This window comes from Plectropomus leopardus, chromosome 19 (genome assembly GCF_008729295.1).
Source record: "Plectropomus leopardus isolate mb chromosome 19, YSFRI_Pleo_2.0, whole genome shotgun sequence".
Taxonomy (NCBI): domain Eukaryota; kingdom Metazoa; phylum Chordata; class Actinopteri; order Perciformes; family Serranidae; genus Plectropomus; species Plectropomus leopardus.
The window spans coordinates 24,679,356-24,702,288 of NC_056481.1; the positions used below are offsets into that span (position 1 = coordinate 24,679,356).

General features: G+C 40.5%; 1 protein-coding gene across 1 annotated transcript in view; it reads left to right on the forward strand.

Moving 5' to 3' along the window:
• Positions 1–115: 115 nt before the first annotated feature.
• Positions 116–22,933, forward strand: part of LOC121958527 (dynein axonemal heavy chain 9-like) — a 168,262-nt gene continuing 145,444 nt past the window's right edge. Inside the window, exons 1-16 of the mRNA XM_042507493.1 lie at positions 116–175; positions 3,517–3,643; positions 4,344–4,490; positions 5,914–6,022; positions 10,336–10,577; positions 10,674–10,820; positions 13,215–13,406; positions 13,529–13,791; positions 14,004–14,165; positions 15,638–15,860; positions 16,102–16,268; positions 18,441–18,584; positions 18,728–18,887; positions 20,530–20,685; positions 22,352–22,484; positions 22,562–22,839. Of these exons, the coding sequence (XP_042363427.1) occupies positions 156–175; positions 3,517–3,643; positions 4,344–4,490; positions 5,914–6,022; positions 10,336–10,577; positions 10,674–10,820; positions 13,215–13,406; positions 13,529–13,791; positions 14,004–14,165; positions 15,638–15,860; positions 16,102–16,268; positions 18,441–18,584; positions 18,728–18,887; positions 20,530–20,685; positions 22,352–22,484; positions 22,562–22,839 (2,670 nt within the window). The 5' untranslated portion in view covers positions 116–155. The remainder of the gene's footprint in view (positions 176–3,516; positions 3,644–4,343; positions 4,491–5,913; positions 6,023–10,335; positions 10,578–10,673; positions 10,821–13,214; positions 13,407–13,528; positions 13,792–14,003; positions 14,166–15,637; positions 15,861–16,101; positions 16,269–18,440; positions 18,585–18,727; positions 18,888–20,529; positions 20,686–22,351; positions 22,485–22,561; positions 22,840–22,933) is intronic.

Here is a 22,933-nt window from a genome sequence, read left to right on the forward strand (position 1 = left end):
GAGCTGTTTTAAAGGCCTCATAAAAATAATGTTGTGGAATATTGGCCACTGGGAAGGTACTGGATATAACCTTTGCATGGGTTGTAAAATTCCATCTTCCCTGCAGGTGCCTGGAGTCCGCAGAGGGAGCCAGGGTCATCCAGAAGTATGAGGAGATGATGCAACTGCTGGACAGGTGTGTGTGGATCTTATCTCAGTGTATTACACTATATGTCATCATGCTTGATGTATGTGTTACTGAATAAAAAGCAGAGCGGAAGATTAAACAGAATAGACAGTGACAGAATAGGAAGCTTCCTTTTTGGATTGTAAATATGATAAAAGCCAACCTGAATCAGATATGAGCTCTGTCTCTGACATCCCTGTAATTTCACACCAGTGCTGTTTTTAAACTGAACAGTTATGATTTTGTTAGCTGAGTGTATAACATTTATGAAGCAGCCTCTGTGGAATAACATGTAGACATGCAGCTCCAGGCATGATTTATGTTCTCATTACTGTGGCGCTGCTCTGCAGATTATTTCACAGGACTCCCATAATCCCATATGCTGTGTCGCTGCTCACTGATGCCATGTGAGAAATGGCCTTTTAGACCACATGCAGCATCAAAACCTGCAAGATAAAGCATCCCATTGGGTGGGACTGCGGTTTCTATGGGATCAAGCTGAGTCAGAGATTTTCCATTTCTATACTTTTGAAGAAATGTCCTCATAAGAAGGCAAGAGAAACTCCACACTATGAACATTCTGCCTTTTTCACCCTGTGCCCCACTTCAAGGTTACAGTTTGATTTTGGGGGGTGTTGTAAGAATCAGACTAGTATTTTGACATGTTTGATCCTTTTGAATGAATCGTTGTCATTTTGCAACATGATTACATGTGATGTTGAGATTTACTGTGGGTGAGAGACCCAGTCTTGAGTGTAATTGTTGCATCTATAAAATGTGATGCATTACATTGTGCAACTGTTAGCAGAAAATACTGTACATGCCATCGACACCACTTTTTAATTTTCACTGTGGGGATTTTTGATTGTACTGTATAATGCATACATTTTAGGTAATTAGGTATAAGTCCAACTAGCTTTAACTAATGCATTCCAATGCGACGTTCCTGCAAACAGGCATGGGATGATATGGGAATTTATTATATTGGCCAAAATAACTGCATTTAACAGTATCATCCTGACAATCAAGAAAACATGCTTATAGCTGTTAAAATGGCTCTAAACGTACTGGAATCACATTATCTCACATTTTGTGAAGAACCAAGTTTTTTAAAAAAAATTTTAGTGAACATCCCTTTAGTGAAAAAATATCAGCATTTCACTGGAATGATTTTATGGGACTAATAAATTGATTGACTGAAATGGCATCATGTCTTTTGATATGAAATATGCCAAGGCTTGATTAAGATCTTGGTGAGGTCTGTGCGCATGCAGTTTTTGCAGTTTCTTTTGTTTTTCGTTTCCCAGCAGTAGAGCTCTGATAGGACCCAAAAAATCAGGACGACGCAGTTTCTACCCAAGACGTAAACCAAACTATGGAAACAATTTTGGGCACAAATCCTAATGAAAGACTTCTGAGATTCTACTGTAAATGAAATATATTTGTGAAATATGAGAACATATTACAAGCTTAACATTGACACATTTCCTCCCACCATTACTACTTCTTCTCCTCTTCATTTCAAGAGTCTGTGGTCTCTTGCTCGACAGGTTCGGCAGAGGGGGCTTTGCTCCTCTGTGTGTCTAGTGCTCATAGCGGTCTATGACGATACGGTGCACAGATGATGATTACGGCTCTTCACTGCATGTCACACACATCTCTCCCACTGCTGGGGAGGCAGAAGGAAACACACATCCCTCACTAGCTTGTGCTCTCTCTCCCCTGGTTCTTAGATATATTGCTCTTTTGTTGCCGTCACTTTTCCTCTTTTAGCGGAAGTGCCCCCTTTTTCACTCGGGCAATAACGAGAAATTACGGCCCGGCCCGGCCTTAACCCGGTGAGTCGTGTTTGGTCCCATCAGGTTCAGGCAGAGAATCAGAGCTCTAACCAGCTGTCTCTTTGGGCACTGCTGTACACAATATTCATGATTATCCAAGTAATAGAGCGACACCAAAATCAACGTATTGTGAGTATTTTTCATTGGGATCTATGTTTAAATTGTGTATCGTCCTATCCTCAATCCCCTCTTCATGAAGCTTTCGATGTGCAGATTTTGTTAAAACCATTTAAGAGAGGAGTTGATTCAACTATATGGTTGGTTTTTTTTTGTGGTATTGATTGATCCGTCTGTGTAACATACACTCTGTGTGTTTCTAATATTTCATCCACCTCATTTATATCAGTGAGGGTAGACTCAATAACAGCAACACCTCTGTGTGTGTTTAGTGAGCAGATTAATTAATAATGACAATTCTCATTTGTTGCAGGCCTTTGTAGAGCATAGATTAGTATTAGTGTCAGTTTACAGTGATTGTTCAAATTGAGTATGCATTGCAGAAGGTTAAAGGTTAGGGAATCAATATAACCAGTGGAAGTCCTCACAAGTATGGTAATAAAAATGTGTGTGTGTGTGTGTGTCTGTGTGTGTGTGTGTGTGTGTGTGTGTGTCTGTGTCTGTGTCTGCGTCCAGGATACACAGAAGTCTTTTGTGAATGACATGCACAGATGCACTTACACACACCCAGACAAATGATCATTCTTTATGCTTTGCACGCTTAATATCACTCCTTCACTTCATGTCCCCCCACCCAGAGTAATGGAATGATGAACAACACCAGTTCTTTGCCCTCAATTTACTCCCATCAGAAATTAGAGCCCTTGTTATGCTGTAATAATCATTGCCGCTGCCTCCGATGAATGCCACCATTATTATACATATTCCAGTCAGGAACAGGACGGGCATGCTCACTCATTACCCCCACAGACAAAATGCAGCGTGATTTATGGCCATGACCAAGGCATTTGATTGCCTCTGCGTCTGCGGTGCCACTATCAGGAAATGAAGCTCACAGCAGAAATCCAATAAGGAGCACACAGTGCACTGAAGTTCTCATCATAATCGTGGCTATTTACAGATTGATATAGCTGTACCGAGCCCTGACATAGTCTCTGTTCCCAGTCTCTCGCAGATGAATCAGCGTTTATCCTCATATTACCCCCCCGCGCCTACATCTAAACCCTCCTTCCCCGCTACCTCTCCTTATGCCTTATTGTGCGCCTGAAGTGGACGAGCGAATCACGCCTCTCATTCTGTTTACACCCTTAGAGGATTGGGAAAATGTCTCAATCATATGCCTTTTAGCTGCTTGTTTTTCCCCCGCTTATGTTAATTTCCATGATGTGAGCCGTTTTCACGCCCGTGGCCTAGTGAAATAAAAGTCCCGGCCCTTTTAATGGGAATCTGAAACAATGTTACACCCTGACGGGAAAGGTACAAATTGTTTTTCTGTGATAATAACTTTTGTTTGATTGTGATCGCAGATTATGTTCTTTGTTTTTGGTATTCCAGATACTCTGCCAGCCTGTACGAGACATGGACAGAGACCGTGGGCGAGAGTTCTCAGTACAACCTCAGCCTGCCATTAATCAGCAGGGACCCAACCACTCACCTGATCTCAGTCAACTTCAACCCGCAGGTTTGAAAGAAAAAAAAAAAAAAAGCTGATCCAAGACAAGCCGCTAAATGTCCGACCTCTTGTAATCTTTTTGAATACCTCTAGACAGGATCTGAGTGATTTATTAGTTTGGTGACATATCAAGCTGATCTCTTGTAATAAATATCTTCTACTAAGTGTCGTACACCTGCCTGCAGCTGAGCATAAATCTGTAGATAAAGTTCATCTTTTTAATTAGTTGGGCCAGTATTTCAATTTTTCATTTAAAGGCAGTAATGCTGGCCCACGCTGCCCTAAAGCATTGCTGACCTACATCTCATTAATCTGAGTGTTAGCTGAAATTTTTCTATCACCAACACTGGCACTCCAGTACTGATTATTTGTGTTTTTAAAATCTTTTTGTGTGACATTGTGCTCAAAAGTAAAATGGTTAAATGTTGGCAAATATTGTTGGCACCCTGTACTGATTAACCCTTTAAAACCTGCAATGACGTCCCTTTTCTTTTGCTGAGTTCAGATGCCTTTCACAAGTATTTCAACTCGTGAACTCTGAACAAATTGGTTTAAGTTCTATTTGTTCTTAAGTTGCTCTTGACTTCTTCCTATGTTTAAAAAAAACCTAAACGAGCCAATTTGCTCAGGTTTCAAAGGGTTAGAACTCAGACTTTGTTGTGCTGCAAATGTCTTGATGCCTCTGACTTTCCTTTTAACCCCTTCTCAGCTGGCATCTGTTCTGAGAGAAGTGAAGTACTTGGAGGCCAGACAGACTGAGGCCATCCCTGAAACTGCAGTTCAGATCTACACCAACAGGGGGCAGCTGTGGCAGTATGTGGCCAACCTGGAGCTCACCGTGAGCAGATACAACAAGGTGAGCTGAGATAAGGCATAAAGCAGTTTGTTCAAGTAAAAATACACTTAATCACTAGCAGTCTGATGTCTGATGAATTTGACAGTAGGCCGGTTTCCATTGCATATTTGCGCAAGTATGTTATGCGAGTGATAATGAAAAGGCAAGCCCCTTATAAGTGGGAGCAGCCACATATTAGGGATTTCTGGGAGGTGATAGTCTACGATTTCACAGAGGAATTGTGGATTTAAAACTTTCATGACCTGCTGACCTTTTGAAGAGTTATGTGATGCAATAACAGAATGACCATTTGAATGTCAATACTTAGCCTGTGACATGTTGAATTTGTGAAGAAAACTTGCTTTTCTGCCTTTATTGTGAATGAAGAATAAGAGAACATAGAAAATTCTTGATAAATGTTGTGCGTTGAGGAGAGTTCAAACTACTCGTCTATGTTTGAAACTGTAAAGATTACGTTTTAGTGAAAATACATGTGTTTAGGAAGTACTGCACATACCACTTGATAAGTGAGACATGGATTACATCAGCTGTTGGAGAGCTTGTAAACAGATGCTTTTATATAGTTTTGCTGTTGTTAAATGCAGCCTTCTTTCATTTCAATGCAAAAAGAATTTTCTCCATTTTTGGATTTGCTGTTCACTGAAGAGGCATGTGAGGAAAAACAATTTCATCATGAATACCAGGTAACACGTTGTGAGATACTGATAAGCAAATTATTATTTGTGGGTGAAGTGTTCCTTTAAAGAACGATAGAACCTTGTGGGGCTGTCATCATGGCTGTACATGCTTTTTTTCTGCTGTCTGATACCATTTCAGAAATGTCTAAATCATGGCATGATTCAGTTCCATTCTACCCAACTGAACTATAGTGATTGCTGTGCATGCTCATAAATAGTGCACATCCTCATTAGCAGAATTCAAGAATAAATTCCAAATGTCTGTTTGTGTGTATTCACCTCATGACTGAAATAAAAGAATTAGTACATAAAGAAGCTCTCTGTGACACAGACACTATGAAACACATAATTGTATTGTTGGCCTTAATGAGAGCTTTAAATAATGTGGCATAAAACAAGAGCAATCACTGATGTAATTAACTCAGCCTCACAGAGGACAGCTCCCACAAAGCCCATCCACACGCATCGCACCTACCTCACTGAGATGATTACATAAAAATAAAAAAAACATCACTTCATTGCTTCAGGAAGCTAAAAGTTCAAGTCCAATTAAGTCATGGCAACATGGAACGATCCAGAAACAATGACTTTAATGAGGACGACATCCCGTCTTGATGCTCAGGGCTTGAAAGGCCACACAGAAGTTATATTAAAATGATATTTCTGTGCACACTTAATGGAAGCTTAAGATCACATTATGTCTCTCTCTCTGCTTCTCGTTTCTCTCTCCCACTGTCTGGCTGCAGGTGATGCAGTCTGTGCTGGACGTGGAGCATCCTCTGGTTCAGGGCCAGCTCAGGGACATTGACGCTCAGCTCAGACAGGCAGAGGAGAGTCTAAACTGGAACAGCCAAGGTCAGGACAATCATTCAAGATCACCAGATACTCTGGATTATTCAAAGTAAACAGGATGCAAGTGTTTCTGATCCTTCACAGAAATAGTTCAATATTTTAAGATATATGTCTGATTGCTTTCTTGTCAGTCATAAGATGAAAAAAAATGTTTATCAGTCTCATGTCTGTGCATCAAATACAGACCCCAAGGCTAGCAAAGCATAAACATTGGTAACACCAAGCCTGGCTCTGTCCTAAGTAGAAGATACAGTTGCCAGCATCTCTGAAGCTCACAAATACATGCGTTAACACAACCGCACACACCACACAAATTACTGCTCAATGAACAACCATCAGGGGCAGTTTAACCCCTTTGAAACCTGCAGCATTGCTACTGTTCTTCTGCAGCTTTCAGACACCTATTATGGGTATTTAGCTCTATGAACCCAGAGCATTGGTGCAATTTTTTTCAAAAACATGGGAAAAAAGGCAATGAACATTTTGGTAAAAAAAAAAAAAAAATCACCAATTGCAAGAAATTAGTTGATCCAGAAAATTATTTAAAAAGTGTGTCGGGGGGAAAAACTGTATTTATAATGATCATCTTTATATATTTAAAATTATGTTACAATATAATTATAGTTTTAAGCACTTTTTCGAGGTCATGTCCTTGGTTTTTTAGATTAAATTTTACATCTTTTTTATTTTATTTTATTCTTCAAAATTTCAGGTAATTTTCTTGTACTTTTTATTAATTTCTTGCTTTTTGATTAATTTCTTCATTTGCTCATTGCCTTCTTTCCATGTTTTTGAAAGAAATCAAGCCAATTTCCGAGGTTTCAAAAGGTCAAGTGTGGTTTTTATACCCGCTGTAGTGTCCCAGACGCAAGCTTTGCGCACTAGAAATTGACATGATCAGCTCTTTCACATCGATCACAAAGGCTTCAAAAGTTGCAGTGCACCTTTGAATTTCGCCTTTGTGGGAGAAATGGGATGACATTTGTGAAACTCTTTATTGACAGACCGCAAGGCCAGTCAAATGGCCTCAAATTATTTGAAAGAAGTAGCCCACCACACTGACCTTTGCAGTCACATGATTCATATGAGGCGTGAAATTCATATGGGGGGCAGGAAGTGAAGAATCGTTGAGGATGGAGAAATGTGAACATGTTAAAGCCTTCGACGGTCCTTCATGCAGAAGATACCATCAGAAAATGTAATAAACATTGGATATAATCCCTTACACTTTCCGGAAAAGTGATTTTTTTTCCCCACTGGTTGACCAATTTGCCTGGCATGACTCGAAAGTAGCTCTTGTTTTTTTTTTCCAATTTGACTGGTTGGCACAACAGTAAACAGCACAAAACTGGCATTTTTTTAAAGCGCTTTTCCATGTAGAAGTCACCTCTACATGTTCTACATCACTACTACAGTTCTCCATGGTGATGTGACATCATGTGCAAACCACCTATGCAGATATGTGTTTAAGAGCTTTAGAAGTGTATTTCTGAACTTTAGAAAGAACCACAGACTGTAAAAAAAGGTGGATGACATTACAACTCTTTTAAAGTAAAGCTAAAACATCTTGATTGCCCCCTGGTGGCTGGCTGCAGTACAGGTCATCAGTCCTTCCCCTCCATGTTAGTGGATGGGACATGGGCCAAACTAAAAACTCAAGTACAAGCACACACCAAATTAGTTTTTCCCCAAAAATGGTGAAATAGTTAAATAGTTTGTATCACCCTGATTTTTGTTCAAGTGTTCCTTTTTCACTGTGTACACGAGAATTTGGTTTAGGAAAGAGGAGGAAATGTTTATGTTTAAAACAGAAAACATAAGTGCTGTCCGAGTATGTATATATTGTGTATGTGTTTGCTATATTATAACAGAGTGTATGATGTAAAAACAAATCAATACACAGTGGTTGAGCTGATATTTATTTATATGAAAGCTCAAAGGTTATTGTAGAAAAATTCCTTCCTTGATCCTTTTTCATTTGCCGCTCTGAAATGTAACATGGACAGAGAGGCTTTGCATTCTGAAAAACATGAAGTAAGAGTAGAAGAGGTGTTCAATCATTGATAAGCTTTGATTGACACTCTGCTGGCAGACACGTTGTTGGTTCCTTCGACTCCGGGATTCCCTGAAGAACATAGCAGAAATGAGAAGAGTGTTTACGATGCACTCAACTGTCTGCGGGGACAAACTCACAGTCCCTCTGCAGAGCATACAGCCGTTTCACACTTATCTGTTCTATGTTGTGCTGTGTGTGTGTGTGTGTGTGTGTGTGTGTGTGTGTGTGTGTGTGTGTGTGTGTGTGTGTGTGTGTGTGTGTGTGTGTGTGTGTGTGTGTGTGTGTGTGTGTGTGTGATGTATTTTTTGCAAGTGCATAGGTTGGCCATTTTCTCTATTTTCTGTATATCTTCAGGCCCTGACAAACACTGGATTATTCAGTGAAAATGTATTTATGTGAGGAAACTTAGCATTCCTTCCATTTTAGTGCAGATAACACTTGCTTTCACTTATATAGTATCATTTTATCAAATACATTAGTTTTCCCCTATAAGTTAGTAATTTCAGACACCCATTTTACTTTTAAATGCTTATCACGGCAATGTTCAGTGCTGCATTTTATTATTAAATAACATCGCTGCTCACACGGCACTAAACACCCGATGCTGTTGGGGGCTGATGTTTCTTGCTGTCATATCAATAGAATCTGCCAACTGTAATTTATTCTGTGAAACCTGTTTTGTTATTACACCCAGAAATTCCCTCCTTTATTCAGTCATTCCTTAGCCTCAGAGAGTCCCGTTAAAGGTTGTGGGGGGCTGGAGCCTATTCCAGCTGGCATTTGGCGAAAGGCAGGGTGCACCCTGGACAGGTCGCCAGACTATCACAGGGCTACAAGCCAGAAACACAAATGAAATTTCAAGAGAGGACACAACACTGGATTTACGGCTTCAGAGATTAACAAGTACTAGACCACTGATCAACCCATGTCAGCTTTTTTACATAAACACAGCAAAAAAAAACATTTTTTTATGAGGTCCCCTTTGTTTTTTAAGTATTGTGAACATCAGTACTGAGCAGGACGTTTTTCTTAAATAAAAAAATAAAAATGTCAGTCCCTGGTGGACAAATTATGTCACTGTGGCATGTAAAATTCCCATCAAATATCATTTTCTGTTGTGCAATTACTGGTTACTTATCAGCAGACAATAGGTAATAATATAAGGAATATAAAAGGTGAAAGACCAGCTGTCACATCATGTACAAGACAAGCACAAGGAGGCAACTAAAACTGTCTCAGCTGAAAAAACGCTGCACATCCAAAGCAGTCTGGTGCTCCCAGCAGGGTGTTTTCAGCTGGGGAAAAAACTCTTGGTGGACACACAGATTTATGAAAGACCCACCAGCTACTGAACAGTAACTCAGTGTCCAGACAAGGGCATATTGACCAACCACTTGGCAAGGCAGCTTTATTTGTAAAGTACATATCATACAACAGGGCAATTTAAAGTGCTTTAAAGGGCAATAGATATAAAACATAAAATATACAGATTTACAATATAAGAGAAAAGGGATAAAATATAAAAGGTAAAATCAATTAGTAGGTCATTTTTTGAATAAAAAAAATCACAGAGATATATTTTGGCAATGAGCCAAAGAGTAATTGACCAAACGATAGACCAACCCATCAACTAACCGACAGTAGGTGTTAGCCCTATTCAATACTTTGTTTTCTGGCCAAATTCCTACAATATTCCCATGAGCCTAAACTGTACTTTGTGTGTTTTGATCCAATATTGCCATACTTGTATGTTAAACTGAGATGGTATACATAATAAATATTACCTGCTAAACATTTTCGGGTGCTGACAAAGCAGCAGCTCCAAGCTGCTAGTGTGGCTGTTCACACTTAGTCATGCTGATTAATAAGTGGAGCTACAACATGAATAAGCTGTTGCCAGCAGTTTGAATTAATGATACGAGCTACAGCGAGCAGTTTAAAAAAGGTCTTTTTGTATCAGTTTCAGTAACATCTTGTCCCCCACAGTGTTGCTGTTGGTTACAATTTTAAATTTGATCCAAGTCCACCTGCCACAACAGACCCACACTGACACCCTCCATACATGAAGATCATACAAAATACTACAAGATGCTATAAACGTTTTACAGGGAACAAAAAGCTATGAGACAGGTTGTTTTTTTTAGTGCCGAGCTAGTTACTTGTCAGACATCCAGTGGTTTAGTCATACACCTCTGTTCTAGCTCATTTTTTCTTATATTTTCTGTTCTTTTGACCCCCTCTGTCATCCATTACACTCTAGGTATTTGGCAGTATATCCAGGAGGTGCGAGACTCCATCTGTGACCTGGAGAACCGACTCCAGAGGACCAAAGACAACGTGGAGGAGATCCAGAGCTGTGTGAGGTGCTGGGCCAGCCCCATGTTTGACAGGAAGGAGGGCAAAAAAGATGCACTGCTCAGTCTGGAGGACAGGGCGGAGAGGCTGGACAGGTTTTACAGTCGTCTACGGACCTCTGGAGAAAAGATCCACTTCCTGCTAAAGGTAATTAAAATGTTTCCAGTCAGTAGATTTACTGTACTGTTCAAATGTGGTAGAGGTGATGATTTGGTGTAAGTGTTGGGCTTTGTCTTGTCTTAGAGCAACCTGGGGCTTTTCAAAGCCGAGCAGACCTCTGAGGAGTGGAAGGCCTACATCGAGTACATCGACGACATGATCATCGATGGACTCTTCAACAGCATCGAGTGCTCTCTCAAGTTCTTCCTGGATAACACTGGTAGGACTTTGGTACATATGCATCAACAGGAAAATCGCAAAAAGAAGCACTCACTATTTGTAGTAAGCTGTAGTGATGATGGTAATGTTACTACTATTGTCTCAAAGCCAAAAATCTGCTGCCAACAAAAAATGTAATATCGAAAAACGATTCCACAGCAAACCAAAAACATTCTCAGCCAGCATTGACTTGGACAGCTTCCTGGCGAGGCATCCTCAAGGGTTTTGATGTCAATTGGGTGTCCGCCTGTATTGGCAGTGGACATAAAATGGATCTGGACTTTGTTGCTGGCATTAGTTTTGTCAACTGGTTTAGATGGACTGGGATGTGATTCAAGATTTTGCGAATTGTTGCCAGACTGCTACTGTGTCCAGTTCTTCATCTTTCACTTCTACTTCATCCTCTTCTTCTTCCTCTCCCTGTGTGGGTTCAGAAAGTCTTTCCTGATTAGGAAGGTTCTGAACTGAGTGAACCGACTGTGATCACTGCACAGCCGTCGTCTCTAGGCTAAGCAATGAATCAAGACTGCACAGAACCATCTTTATAAAACATTTTTGACACAATTCATTTTTATATTCATGTAGAGAAGAAAGATATGACGGTTTCAAGTTTAAAAATGATATAGAACCATTGGAGAATCCCTTCACTTTGTGTGCTAGCAGCTGCAATATTACATTTTGTATGCTAGATCAGTAGCTCTCAGACTTTTTTCAATAATTTACTTGCTTTCAATTTTTTTCAGTCATAAATATCCACTCACCAGTGCAGAACTTTTTGGTAGAAAAAAAAAGCCAATAAAAAGAAGGGCAATACAGCACTGTGCCATCAATGTTTCATTTACTAAATACTTTATAATTTAATAAAAAAAAAAATTAAACATTAAATTCTACATTTCCAATGTTTTGAATCCATGACTAAATTTATGGCAAACTATTTTTTTTTTGTTATGATGCAATAACATTAAGATGGCATTTTAGTTGCATTGAGCTGTGTTGTTTACGTTGTGATACGTTGCACATGCAGTTTAGAGATATAATTTTTCTATGAATTATGTATGACTGATATTCTGAAACTTTTTTGAAAAATGTCTCGTACTGCCAGGGTTTCCTGTACCCCAATATGTACTGGAGTATTAGCAAGAAAAAACTCAGCGACTCATTTCATAAAATTTACTTTGTGTGTCGTACAAATCTATTGACAAAATCCCTGAAATAAATGATCCAAAATAGAAATGACCTCTTATCTTCATATGAAGACTAAACTGTACGGAGTCAATTTAACCTCTTTACAAAACAACCTCAAATAAAGAACTAGTTATTGCCTTACTTAGGTCATATTGCACAGTCTTCATCAGCATATGACAATGTTATGTTTTCACACATACGGTATAGGTTTCCATGCACTGAAAAGAATTCTTGAACTCAATTTTTCAGAGTAAAGTTATCTTCACATCATTTTTTTCACAAGATTAATTTACACGTCACTATGTCTCTTTGAACTGTTGTCTTTGTCATGAGTACTTTCACATAGAATGTGGAATGTTTTCTGAGCTTCTGCACTGCAAATAAAGGCATCAACCAATCATGCTGCACCTATAGGCAGAGCATACCAGATTTACTCCATAATTCTTACCTTTCACAATAAAAGCCCTAGACACAAACACTGCAACTGTTCACCAAAGTGACTTCACCAAATTCACTCATAGCATTTCTATATAAGGAAATGTAATAAAATAGCTAAAGTAGCTCAGGCTATAGAACAGCTTGCCAAAGACAGATTCAGCTCAGGGTCAATAGGATCCAGTTAAGTGTTGTAAATTCACATCAAAATCTTTTATTGAACCAATGTTGCAACCGACGCAAGTTCCCATCACTGCCGGTATGACTAGTTTTAATGAGAAATAGTCGCAACAATTTTGCATTTTCATGTTTGTTTTTTTTTGTCACGCCCCTGATTTTTTACATATATTCAATCTCAAATTATCATTAATCGTCACATGACCCACTAGAAGTGTTGAGATGTATTTATCTGTAGAGACCCTGTTCTATGCCTGCTTTACTTATTTTGCTCGTAAATTGCTGTATTGGGGACGGTCCTTGGCACAATGCACAGGCGAGGTCAAGACTTAATAGGTAGCAACCAGGTGCCAGACCGTAAGCAACACCCATCAAAGAGGAAGTAGCACACACAGTGCCGAAAAAAGTCAAAACATTTCACGAGCTGAAACGCCCATATGGGGTTGGGTTTCACTTATACTCGATATTATTTACAAACCGTAACCAGCAACTCTTGCATTGTGTATCTGTAACACAGAAATTTCACTTATTACGACAAATCAATATGTTTTACTCTAGTGGTGTTTCCAATGCAGTTTCTACTGTTTCTTTCCTTTGGCTCCAGACCAGAGAGCTGTGGCGGCCCCTCTATTTGAGGTTCAGCTGGATCTGAAGGTTCCTGACATGGTGTTCACTCCATCACTGGAGTTTGAGGCAGGAGACAGTTTCTTTGAGCTGGTGGAGAGCCTTATTAATGATGTGTTCAGGATCTCCTCCCTGGTGCCACGTCTGGCTCAGCATAGCTCCTTCCCTCACTACCAGGTACTGACGCCATGACGCAGCCTCCACATCTCTAACTTGCAATTACTTTTCATAAGCAGTGTCTGGAATGCAGATCACTCCCATCAACATGTTGAATAAAAACAGTCAAAATGTCTTCTCAGGCTGACATGGAGGACATGGCTGATTTGGCAGACATGCGTCATCTCCTCATGGAACGCGTGCAGGACGTCATGGCAACGTGCTGTGAGTTTCGCAACTCTCTAGAGCGCTACAGCTACCTGTATGTGGATGACAGGAAGGAGTTCATGCGACAGTTCCTGCTGTACGGGCACGCTCTCAGCAGCCAGGAGGCCGAGGTTGATGCGGACGAATGCATCTCAGAGAGCCCACCGACACTGGACAACTTTAGAGAACAGGTTGACGGGTGGGTATTGGTCAAGTGGACTGTGTTCTGTTTGTGTATCTGTGATCATTTTTATGGTCAATAATGGGATGTTTTGGAATTTAGAATCAGTGAATTTTGTTGGTGAGGGAAGATTAAGATGAAGTGTAGGTCAAAGAGCTGTTGAAATCAGCATTAGGGTTAGGTTGAGCTTTCACTGACCTGACGGAAATCTGTTTGTTGTCATATTGGAGGTATGAGAAGATCTATGAGGAGGTGCAGGGCCTGGAGCCCGTGCATGTGTTCCATGGGTGGATGAAGGTGGATGGCCGAAGCATGAAGACTGCCTTGCTCAACATCATCAAAAAGTGGAGCTTCATGTTCAAACAGCACCTCGTCGACCATGTAACCAACAGGTGAAGGACAGTTTAACACAGTCACAGGTTTTAATGATTCAGCCTTATACGCTCTGCTATGATTCTAGCTCATTGTGTCTAATGTTGGCAAATATTGGATATTATTGTGGAACTTGCTGACTTTATGACTCTTCTGTTCTCATTTCACCATCATTTAAAATAGCAAAATCAATTTATTCAGTGAAATTGCTGCAAGTGGTAAATTCGCTCACAGGGTTGAATTAAACTTACACCAGCCCTTTGTATATAGATAAAAACTTATTCATCTAAAAATAATGAATAATATAATTAAGTTATAAAAAACCTTTGTGTTGAGTTCAACTTTATCAAATTGGCAGCTGTTTTTCAGCTGTTGACTAATAGTATATGTAAACATATACTGTATATATAATGCATATTTACAGAAAGACACCACAAGTATAACAATGTGATGAAAGTGAATGTACCCTTATTGTCAAGCTAGCAGCCAGCTAGCAGGTAGAGCAAGTGTGGTTTGACTAGCGTGTTAGCAGTTATATTTTATTTTCCCAGATTTCAGAAAGAGCCACAGAAGTCATCACATATCTGATTTTACTTCCTGAATACTCGCCATGGTGCATGACAGATCTTAAAGACGTATTTCACTGATATAAAGAGAGCCCTCACATAAAACTAGTCTGTGCAGTAGAAAGACGCAAATACTTTCCAAATTGGGAATTGCGAAATGACCAGAGAAAATAAGAGAAGTAAGACTGTGGCATTGACTTTTGCTTAAAAGGGAGAAAATCTACAGCCGTCAGAACGTATCTGGCAGGTGATGCAATGTGACCTCATCCATTCTACATAAGTGTAGCCAGCGGATTTGTGTTAGTTAAACAGTTTGCTGAAACATGCTTTTGAAAACATTTGAGTTGGGAAATATGCAACTCAGTAACAGAATGTTGGTTTATATTTGATCAGCACTGCTTAATTTTACAGTTTGAGGAAGCAGGATGGTGCCCACTTCCTGCTCACAAACTCTTGCCATTATTGCAAAATGGGGCATTAAAATACATTTCTGAAAACATTATGGCCAAAAAATAGACAGTGCAGTGACATTATCTTGATTTATATTTAATCAGCACTGCCTAGTTTTACTGATAGGATTTCGGTCTGAGTTTGAGAAAGAGAGAGAGCGAAGGGTGGGAGTGTTTCTTTCCCCACTCTGTAGTCTTTGTGTGCTTTGCTGTGATAGCTGGGTTGGCGGGCAATACGAAATTGACGAATTACAGTCTTTAGTTTGGACAACAGCCCCAAGAGCCAGCAAAACACCACCAATTGACGTAAATGACTTCCTTTAGCAGTGTTTACAGTTTATCCACACAAACTACCCCCACTGTTTTGATACAAAGCTGGTTGAAAATTGGCAAAGTATCCCTTTAACTATGCCAGTTGTACACATTAGATGCCCCTCTGTAAGTGTCCCTTTAATGGATGTTGTCACCCATCTCCAGTCTGTCAGATCTGGAGAAGTTTATCAGTGTGGCTGAGGCTGGCCTGAGCCAACAGTTGGAGGAGGGAGACTATGGTGGCCTGGTGGGGGTCCTGGGTCACCTGCTGGCTGTTAAGGAGAGACAAACCACCACAGATGCCATGTTTGAGCCCCTGCAGCAAACCATCACTCTGCTGAAGGTCTATGAACAGGAGCTGCCTGACGTGGTCTATAAACAGTTAGAGGTAAGGACTGATGGTCGGTCACTTCACATTACTTTTACCAGCACATATTCTTTCTTCTGTTTCCTTCAGCTAAGACAGATCCATTTCTCTTACTTTTTCTTTGTGTCTTCGAAACGCCCATCACCGTTGTGTGCTCGTCCTCTTGGCAATTCATCATCTGTCATTCCTGCCCTCCTTGCTTTGATCGTCTTCCCTTTATCTTCTTCTCTCTTTATCTGTTTATCTATCCGGCTATCTGCAGGAGTTGCCGGAAAAGTGGAACAATGTGAAAAAGCAGGCTGTGTTAGTCAAACAGCAGGTGGCACCTCTGCAGGCCATCGAGGTGGCCAGCCTGCGTCGAAAGTGTGCTTCATTCGACGTGGAGCAGCACACCTTCAGGGAGCACTTTCGCAGCAAAGGACCCTTCAGGTAGAGTTAATAATGGATTTTTGCCTCTGAGTTTGTTAATTAACACTTCAACTTTCCTTTTACTTTAAGTACTATAGTGTAGTTGTTAGCAGATATAAGGACACCTAGAGTGTTTATTAACTTTTTAAAAATTACTATAACAACTTCTATGAAACACTCTAACAGATTACACAGTATAGAGTTTCTAAGTAATGAAATACAGTATGATTAGACACAATAAGAAATATATATTTGTTTTCAGAAAGACATTCTTGACATTGAAAATAGTGGTATGAAAAAAGTCATACATATTTCTGTGTGGTAAAGCTGTCACATCCACTTTCTGTCTATGACAGGATTTCATTGGACACGCCCTGCTGAGGTCAGGGCATTGTGATTCAGATTAGTTACTCTGGCAAAGAAATCAGTGTTATGCAGCTGCTCTTTCCCCTGGCCGGCACTGCTTAATGTCAAACATGGGCGTTTGGTGAAAAAGCCTCTCCACTCAGAATTCTGTTTTTCTGTGTCTTGCCCCAAAATATGAGTGACCTTGACTAAACAGACTTGCTTCTGTGCAAAGTTTGTCACTATGCACAAAGGGGGTGTGGTCCGTGCTCTTCCTTCACTAATACAAAAGCTAATTGCAAATACAGGAAGCACATATTGATGGGGAGTCAGATTTTGACACAACATAAGAGAGAAAGCCTGAAACCTCCGATGCAGAGCGGACATATCAGTACAAAGAGCAGAGTTAGCATTAGCATAGTGAAAGTTTTGAAAGCAAACAGGGTGGAATGTGAAGTTTTTGTATGTAAGCTGGACCCTGGAACTTTCTTCTGCTATACCTAAAACCCCATCGTAGCAGATATTATTGGATGTTTCACAACAACTAATGCAGTGTCAGTCACTGCCAGTTAACCTACAAGCAAACAACATAAACAAACAAAGGACGCCAGCTACATTTAGCATTCTGATAACTCTGCTAGTTACTGATTTCGATGAATCACAGACTTTTAATCTGAGGCTGAATCTCTCACGTGTTACCTCTAATGTTAGCCGTCTTGATACACACTGCTACTTCACTGGTCAGCCTCGTGTAAGCAGCACTGGAGAAAGCGGAAAGCAAAACCTACCAGAGGCGAGAGCCAGAATTTCTCAAAGGGAAGAAAAAGTAGACCTGCTTACAGAACTTTTCTTTAAACCACATTGTGGCAATATCATGTTAACAAAATATAAGTTCAAGTATTTTTGCGTACTCAAACATGTCTGGAGGGGGACTTTAAATAAATGCTTTGAGGTGCTTAAACATGAACAGAAGAAATGAATCATGCCTTAGTTGCTACAAGCAAATATTATACTGCCATTATCAGTTTGCTCTGCTTCCATGGAAAAAATATTGATAAATAAATCTCATAAATACTTCATATATAAATAAAATATGAAAACACATCTGTGGTTCCAGTTTAATATCAAATAGTCAGTCATCATTATCTGTTTTTACACCTGTTATGAATGTTTCATAGGAGGTGTTATTGACATACACAAACGCTTAAAAGGATCTTATGTCTGCTTACATCTACATTATTGTTTGTTAGAAGCAATTTATTAAGAGTTTATTGTTAAGAGTGATTATGAAGACTGAAGAGTGGGAGGTTAAAATAAAGTGTGTAATCATTTGATTTGAGTTGATTAGAGTCAGTCTGTGAAGGCAGCAGTTTGCTGTGTAGTCTCCTTGGAGACTTAAGTTCAGCAAGCCCCTTTGAAAAGATAAGAATGTCACCCCTCTGCCTTCTCACCTGATAACAGAGTAAAGTGTTATCTCGAGGCTGTCACATCCGACAAGGCTAATTGAATCTTAACATAATGATAATTAATTCATAGGTAGAGATGCTTCGTCATAATGTCTAATTGTCAGATTAGTTATGTGTGTAATTGGTCTCTTAATAACCTGGTGATTATTTTCCCATTAATGCCATGGCAGCCATTGTTAATTGTCACAGGGTGCAGTTAGTGCTGGAGTCTCTGGACTGGTTAAACTGCAGCCAATTCCTGCTTGGCAAACTGCAGCCCTTCATTACCTAAACACAGCCTGATTTATACTGGGCTTGTGCTAATGTGTGTGTATGTGTGTGCGTGTGCGTGCGTGCACGCGTGCTTTGATGGGTGTCTGTGTGCGCTCATGCATTCGTCCAGGTTTGACAGCGAGAGCCCCTACCAGATGTTGGACGCATTCCACCGGCAGATCCAGGAGCGGGAGGCAGTGATGGCCTCCCTGGTGGATTCTGCCAGCCTATTCGAGGTCACCGTCTCCGAGTACAAACAGCTCCGACAATGCAGGTAAAGCCCAAAGCTGGAAGGAGAAAATACCATAACCAATGCCAAATTTGAAACTAATGAGCCGTTATAACAGGGATGCTCTTTTACATTCACCGTCAGTATCTGAAGAGAATTCACTTTGTCCACTCTCCTTCATCCCTGAGGCGTGAGGTGGGCCTGCTGAAGGAGCTGTGGGACATGATCACCGTAGTGGAGTCCAGCATGGCTGCATGGAGGATGACTCCTTGGAGAGAGATCCATGTGGAGGACATGGAGCTGGAGTGCAAACGCTTCTCGAAAGAGATACGGGGGCTGGATAAAGAGGTGAGACAAAAGAGTGGAGAAGAGAGGCTAGATCAGGAAATTTAGATTGATACTCTTATTTTTCCCCTTGCGGAAAATTGGTTTACAGCAACAATCACTTGACATTTCCACATGTTGACGCCACAAAAGTGAACACATCAGTAAGTGTACTACACACTTACATTGCAATTAAATAGGAATTTGATGAGACAGGACAGAGGTAGACATTTTACCAGACCCGCTGGGTAAACTGCTTTGTATTTGTGTGTGTTTAAAAAAGATAGTAGGTGTAGAATTTTGCAAAAAGAGGGGGGTAAAAACGTCATCCAGATGGGAGCAGGTTAAATGAGCAGGCCAGTGGATGCCTCTCGCCACCCATGATGATGTTAATAACTCTGTCTCTGTAAATGCATTCAATATTTGCCAGTTTAATCCCCAACATTTTTCAAACAATCTTTTTCTGTGCCTCAGTAGCAAACCAGCAGATGATGCAGAATGTCGGAACACGTTCAATAAAAGCAGAGTAAAACATGTAGCATTTCTGCATTGGCATTAAAAGACTGTTTCTTTAAGATATATACTCTTCGTTGGGCCTCGGTGTTTAGGAAGTCAGATATTTAACGTAGCTTATAAAAGTGTTCAGCAGAATTAAATGTTGGAAAACTGAAATTAATAAGTCACATCAAATTGCCTTTGACCATTTACTAAACCTCACCCCCAAACAGTGATTTTCCCATCATAGCATAGCATCAAAGCATTGGTAATAAGGCACTTCAGCCCTGCCGAACTTTGGATTTCTCCACGTTTAAACAATGTGCAGTGGGTTGTAGTGGCAGAAGTAGTTAAAGAAATACTTCCCTCCACCCCCAAATGACCACTTGAATACCAATTACTCCCCCATGTTACACCAAAGTCTGGTCAAAAAGAGAACTCTGTTTGTCCCGCGTGCATCCATAGTGAACAAAGAATCCCAAAACAGAGAAATTCTTTATAAATTAGAATCACCGGGTCTGTGTTTAATAACAGCAAAACTATATCAAAACATGCCTTCACAAACTCCTTCACAACCTGAGCAGTACAATTAATTTCCACTTAAACAAAAATTTCTGGAGAAAGATGCAAGCACCCTACTTGTCTGCGCCTGAGACAAGAAAAATTCTCCACAGTCTTTTCTTCCCAAATTATATGTAACATGGATGAGTAACCGATAATCATTTGGGGTTTGTTTTCCTTTAATTGGTTGGTGTCTCTTTTTTAACTTTTGAGAACCGAAAACAAAAGAGAAAACATGTAAGAAACCTGCAACTGTTAGCTAATACAGATAGCGTATAACTGCATTTTTGCCATGCAAAAAATAAAACTTGTCAGGCACAACAATAGTAAACAAGGTGGTTGGAGCTTCGCAAATGGTCATTTTGGAGTAAGGTGCCTCGCCCAAAGGCATTGAGTATGTTAGGGAAAGCAGAGCAGTGACTTTCTGCTGTCTTTCCTCTCAACTGCAGGTGGGAGTAAGAGGCCCTTGAGAAAGGCTGGGAACCACTGAATGTGTGTAAATGCCTGAATTTCGACTTCACTGGAACAAATAAACCCCGAGCTCCAGCTTCAAGCTCCCTCGTCTCTGTCAAAAGCCCTTGCACTGATTCCTGGCCTTTGTGTCTGATAGGTTCGAGCGTGGGAGGCCTTCACAGGTTTGGACAGCGGGGTAAAAAACCTCCTCACCTCCCTTCGGGCCGTGGCAGAGCTCCAGAATCCGGCTATACGAGCCCGACACTGGCATCAGCTAATGGCTGCTACTGGAGTCTGCTTCACCATGGACCAGGTTTCCAATTTATTCTATAGACAAGCAATATAAACATCCTGCGCACGCAGCTTTGTATTGATGAGCTGTATGTTTGCTGAATTTTCTGTTTTTAAGATCTAAAACAAGCAGTTGTGTTAATAATGTGGCCATTATTTAAGGGCTGGGATACACAAAGGGCAGTTTTCTCCAATTATTTTCATATGGTCTATCCCAGCTCTAAATGAATCCTCACTGGGCTTGTTTGTACTGTTCAGAAAGAAGATGAGATGAGGGTTGTTTGTACTGTTTGCACTTTGGGTCGACCGATATGTTTTTTCAGGGCTGATACCAACTATTAGTTATTCAGGAGACTGATACCAATAGGTGGTTTAGCAGTGAAGTGTATGAACTACAGTACAGACTGAAGCCTTTACTAACAGGGACAAAGTGATGGCTGACTCATCTGTATGATCCAACGTGGGTTGACTGTGCATAGGCAGGTCCGTGTTATATACATCTGTCAGTATCTTCACTGCATTTTCATAAACTATGATAATCCTGTCACACCTCTATTACAAGAGGAAGAGGGTGTGAGTGTTTTTGTAACTTCAGCATAGAGAATTTTGATGTTTAACAACTCCTGTTATATCTGCTGTCCTATGTTAAACACACAGCTCCACTCACTCACAGGAGCACCTTCAGTCCGTTTGTCTTTGCCCAGCAGAGGCACAGCAGCGTTCACTGTTGATCACTATTTACATGTAACCAATCAGCTTGTGCTGTGGGTAGGACTGACGTGAAGTGACATGTGACTCAAGGTGTGGACTCAAGTCACATGCCTTGGACTTGAGTCAGATTAAATTCACAAATTTGATGCCTTAAGACTAGAAAAAAACTTGCACCTTAACTTTGACACCAATGACTTGTGACCTCACTTGGACTGGATGATTCTTTGTGTGGAAATACCTGAATACAGTGGTTCTCAGCTGGTCCATTCTCAGGGTCCAGATTTCTCCAAGATCCACACATCATAAATGGCCACATTTTCTGTTTTATTTCACAAAATGTAAACAACACGATGGCTTAGAACACAAAGAAATAAAATATACTGCAAGGACAAACAGAAACAGAAAATAACAACTCTGCTTTTTTTTTTTTTTTTTTTTTACAAACACATTTACAAGTAACTTGCAGTCCACTGAGATTACAACCCACTTTTGGACTGCGACCCACTAGTTGGAAGCCATTGCCTTAATACTGTGTAGACAGGCCTTGAGTTTGATTAAATAATGTCAATTGCAATTGATAATTTTCTTAAAATTCAGGTTGAGGTTCCTTTTTTGTACTTGTAGGTAAATTTGGTTTGCAGTATAGGGTGAAAGGCATCCATTTGACAGCTTTCAGACACCACAGACAACACACAAGCACTTGGATTCTACTTCCTGCAGGCAGTGACACAGGTGTTAAAATTGCAAAAGCGCTTAATTTTCTTTTAAGTTGGACAGAAAACTGCAGGTGTGAGTCCTCTGCAGTTTGATTATAATGGCTGGTTTCTCCTGCTTCACATTAATCACACTGTGGGTCGTTGTTGAACTGAAACCAGCAATCACAGCTGGTGCTTACGACTAAGATGCTAATATTATAATATTCTAAAGTGTAGCTTAGATGAAGTGGATAAAGTATTATTGTGGTGTTCTCTGAGCAGGAGACCACTCTTGCTGACTTGCTGCAGCTGAACCTGCACTGCTTTGAAGAGGAGGTGAGAGGGATTGTGGACAAGGCCGTTAAAGAGATGGGAATGGAAAAAGTCCTCTCTGAGCTCAACTCCACATGGACAGGTACAGAAATGGAGAGTTTGTATCCTGCCATCCAGAGTTCATGAGCTAATGACAGAGAGTGTACTGATCCCATCTAGGTATGCAGTTCCAGTATGAGCCCCACCACCGGACCCAGGTGCCTCTGCTGCGCACAGACGAGGAGCTGATCGAGACGCTGGAGGACAACCAGGTGCAGCTGCAGAACCTCATGTCGTCCAAGTACATCGCCCACTTCCTGGATGAGGTGTCGTCATGGCAGAGCAAGCTGTCCGTGGCGGACTCTGTCATTTCAATTTGGTTCGAGGTGCAGCGGACATGGACCCACCTGGAAAGCATCTTCATTGGCTCTGAGGACATCCGCTCACAGCTGCCTGAGGTACCACACTAATTAGATATGCATACACAGTTAATTATAGCACTATATGTATACATCACCGACAAGTTCACATGCATGCCGGCCTCGAACTATG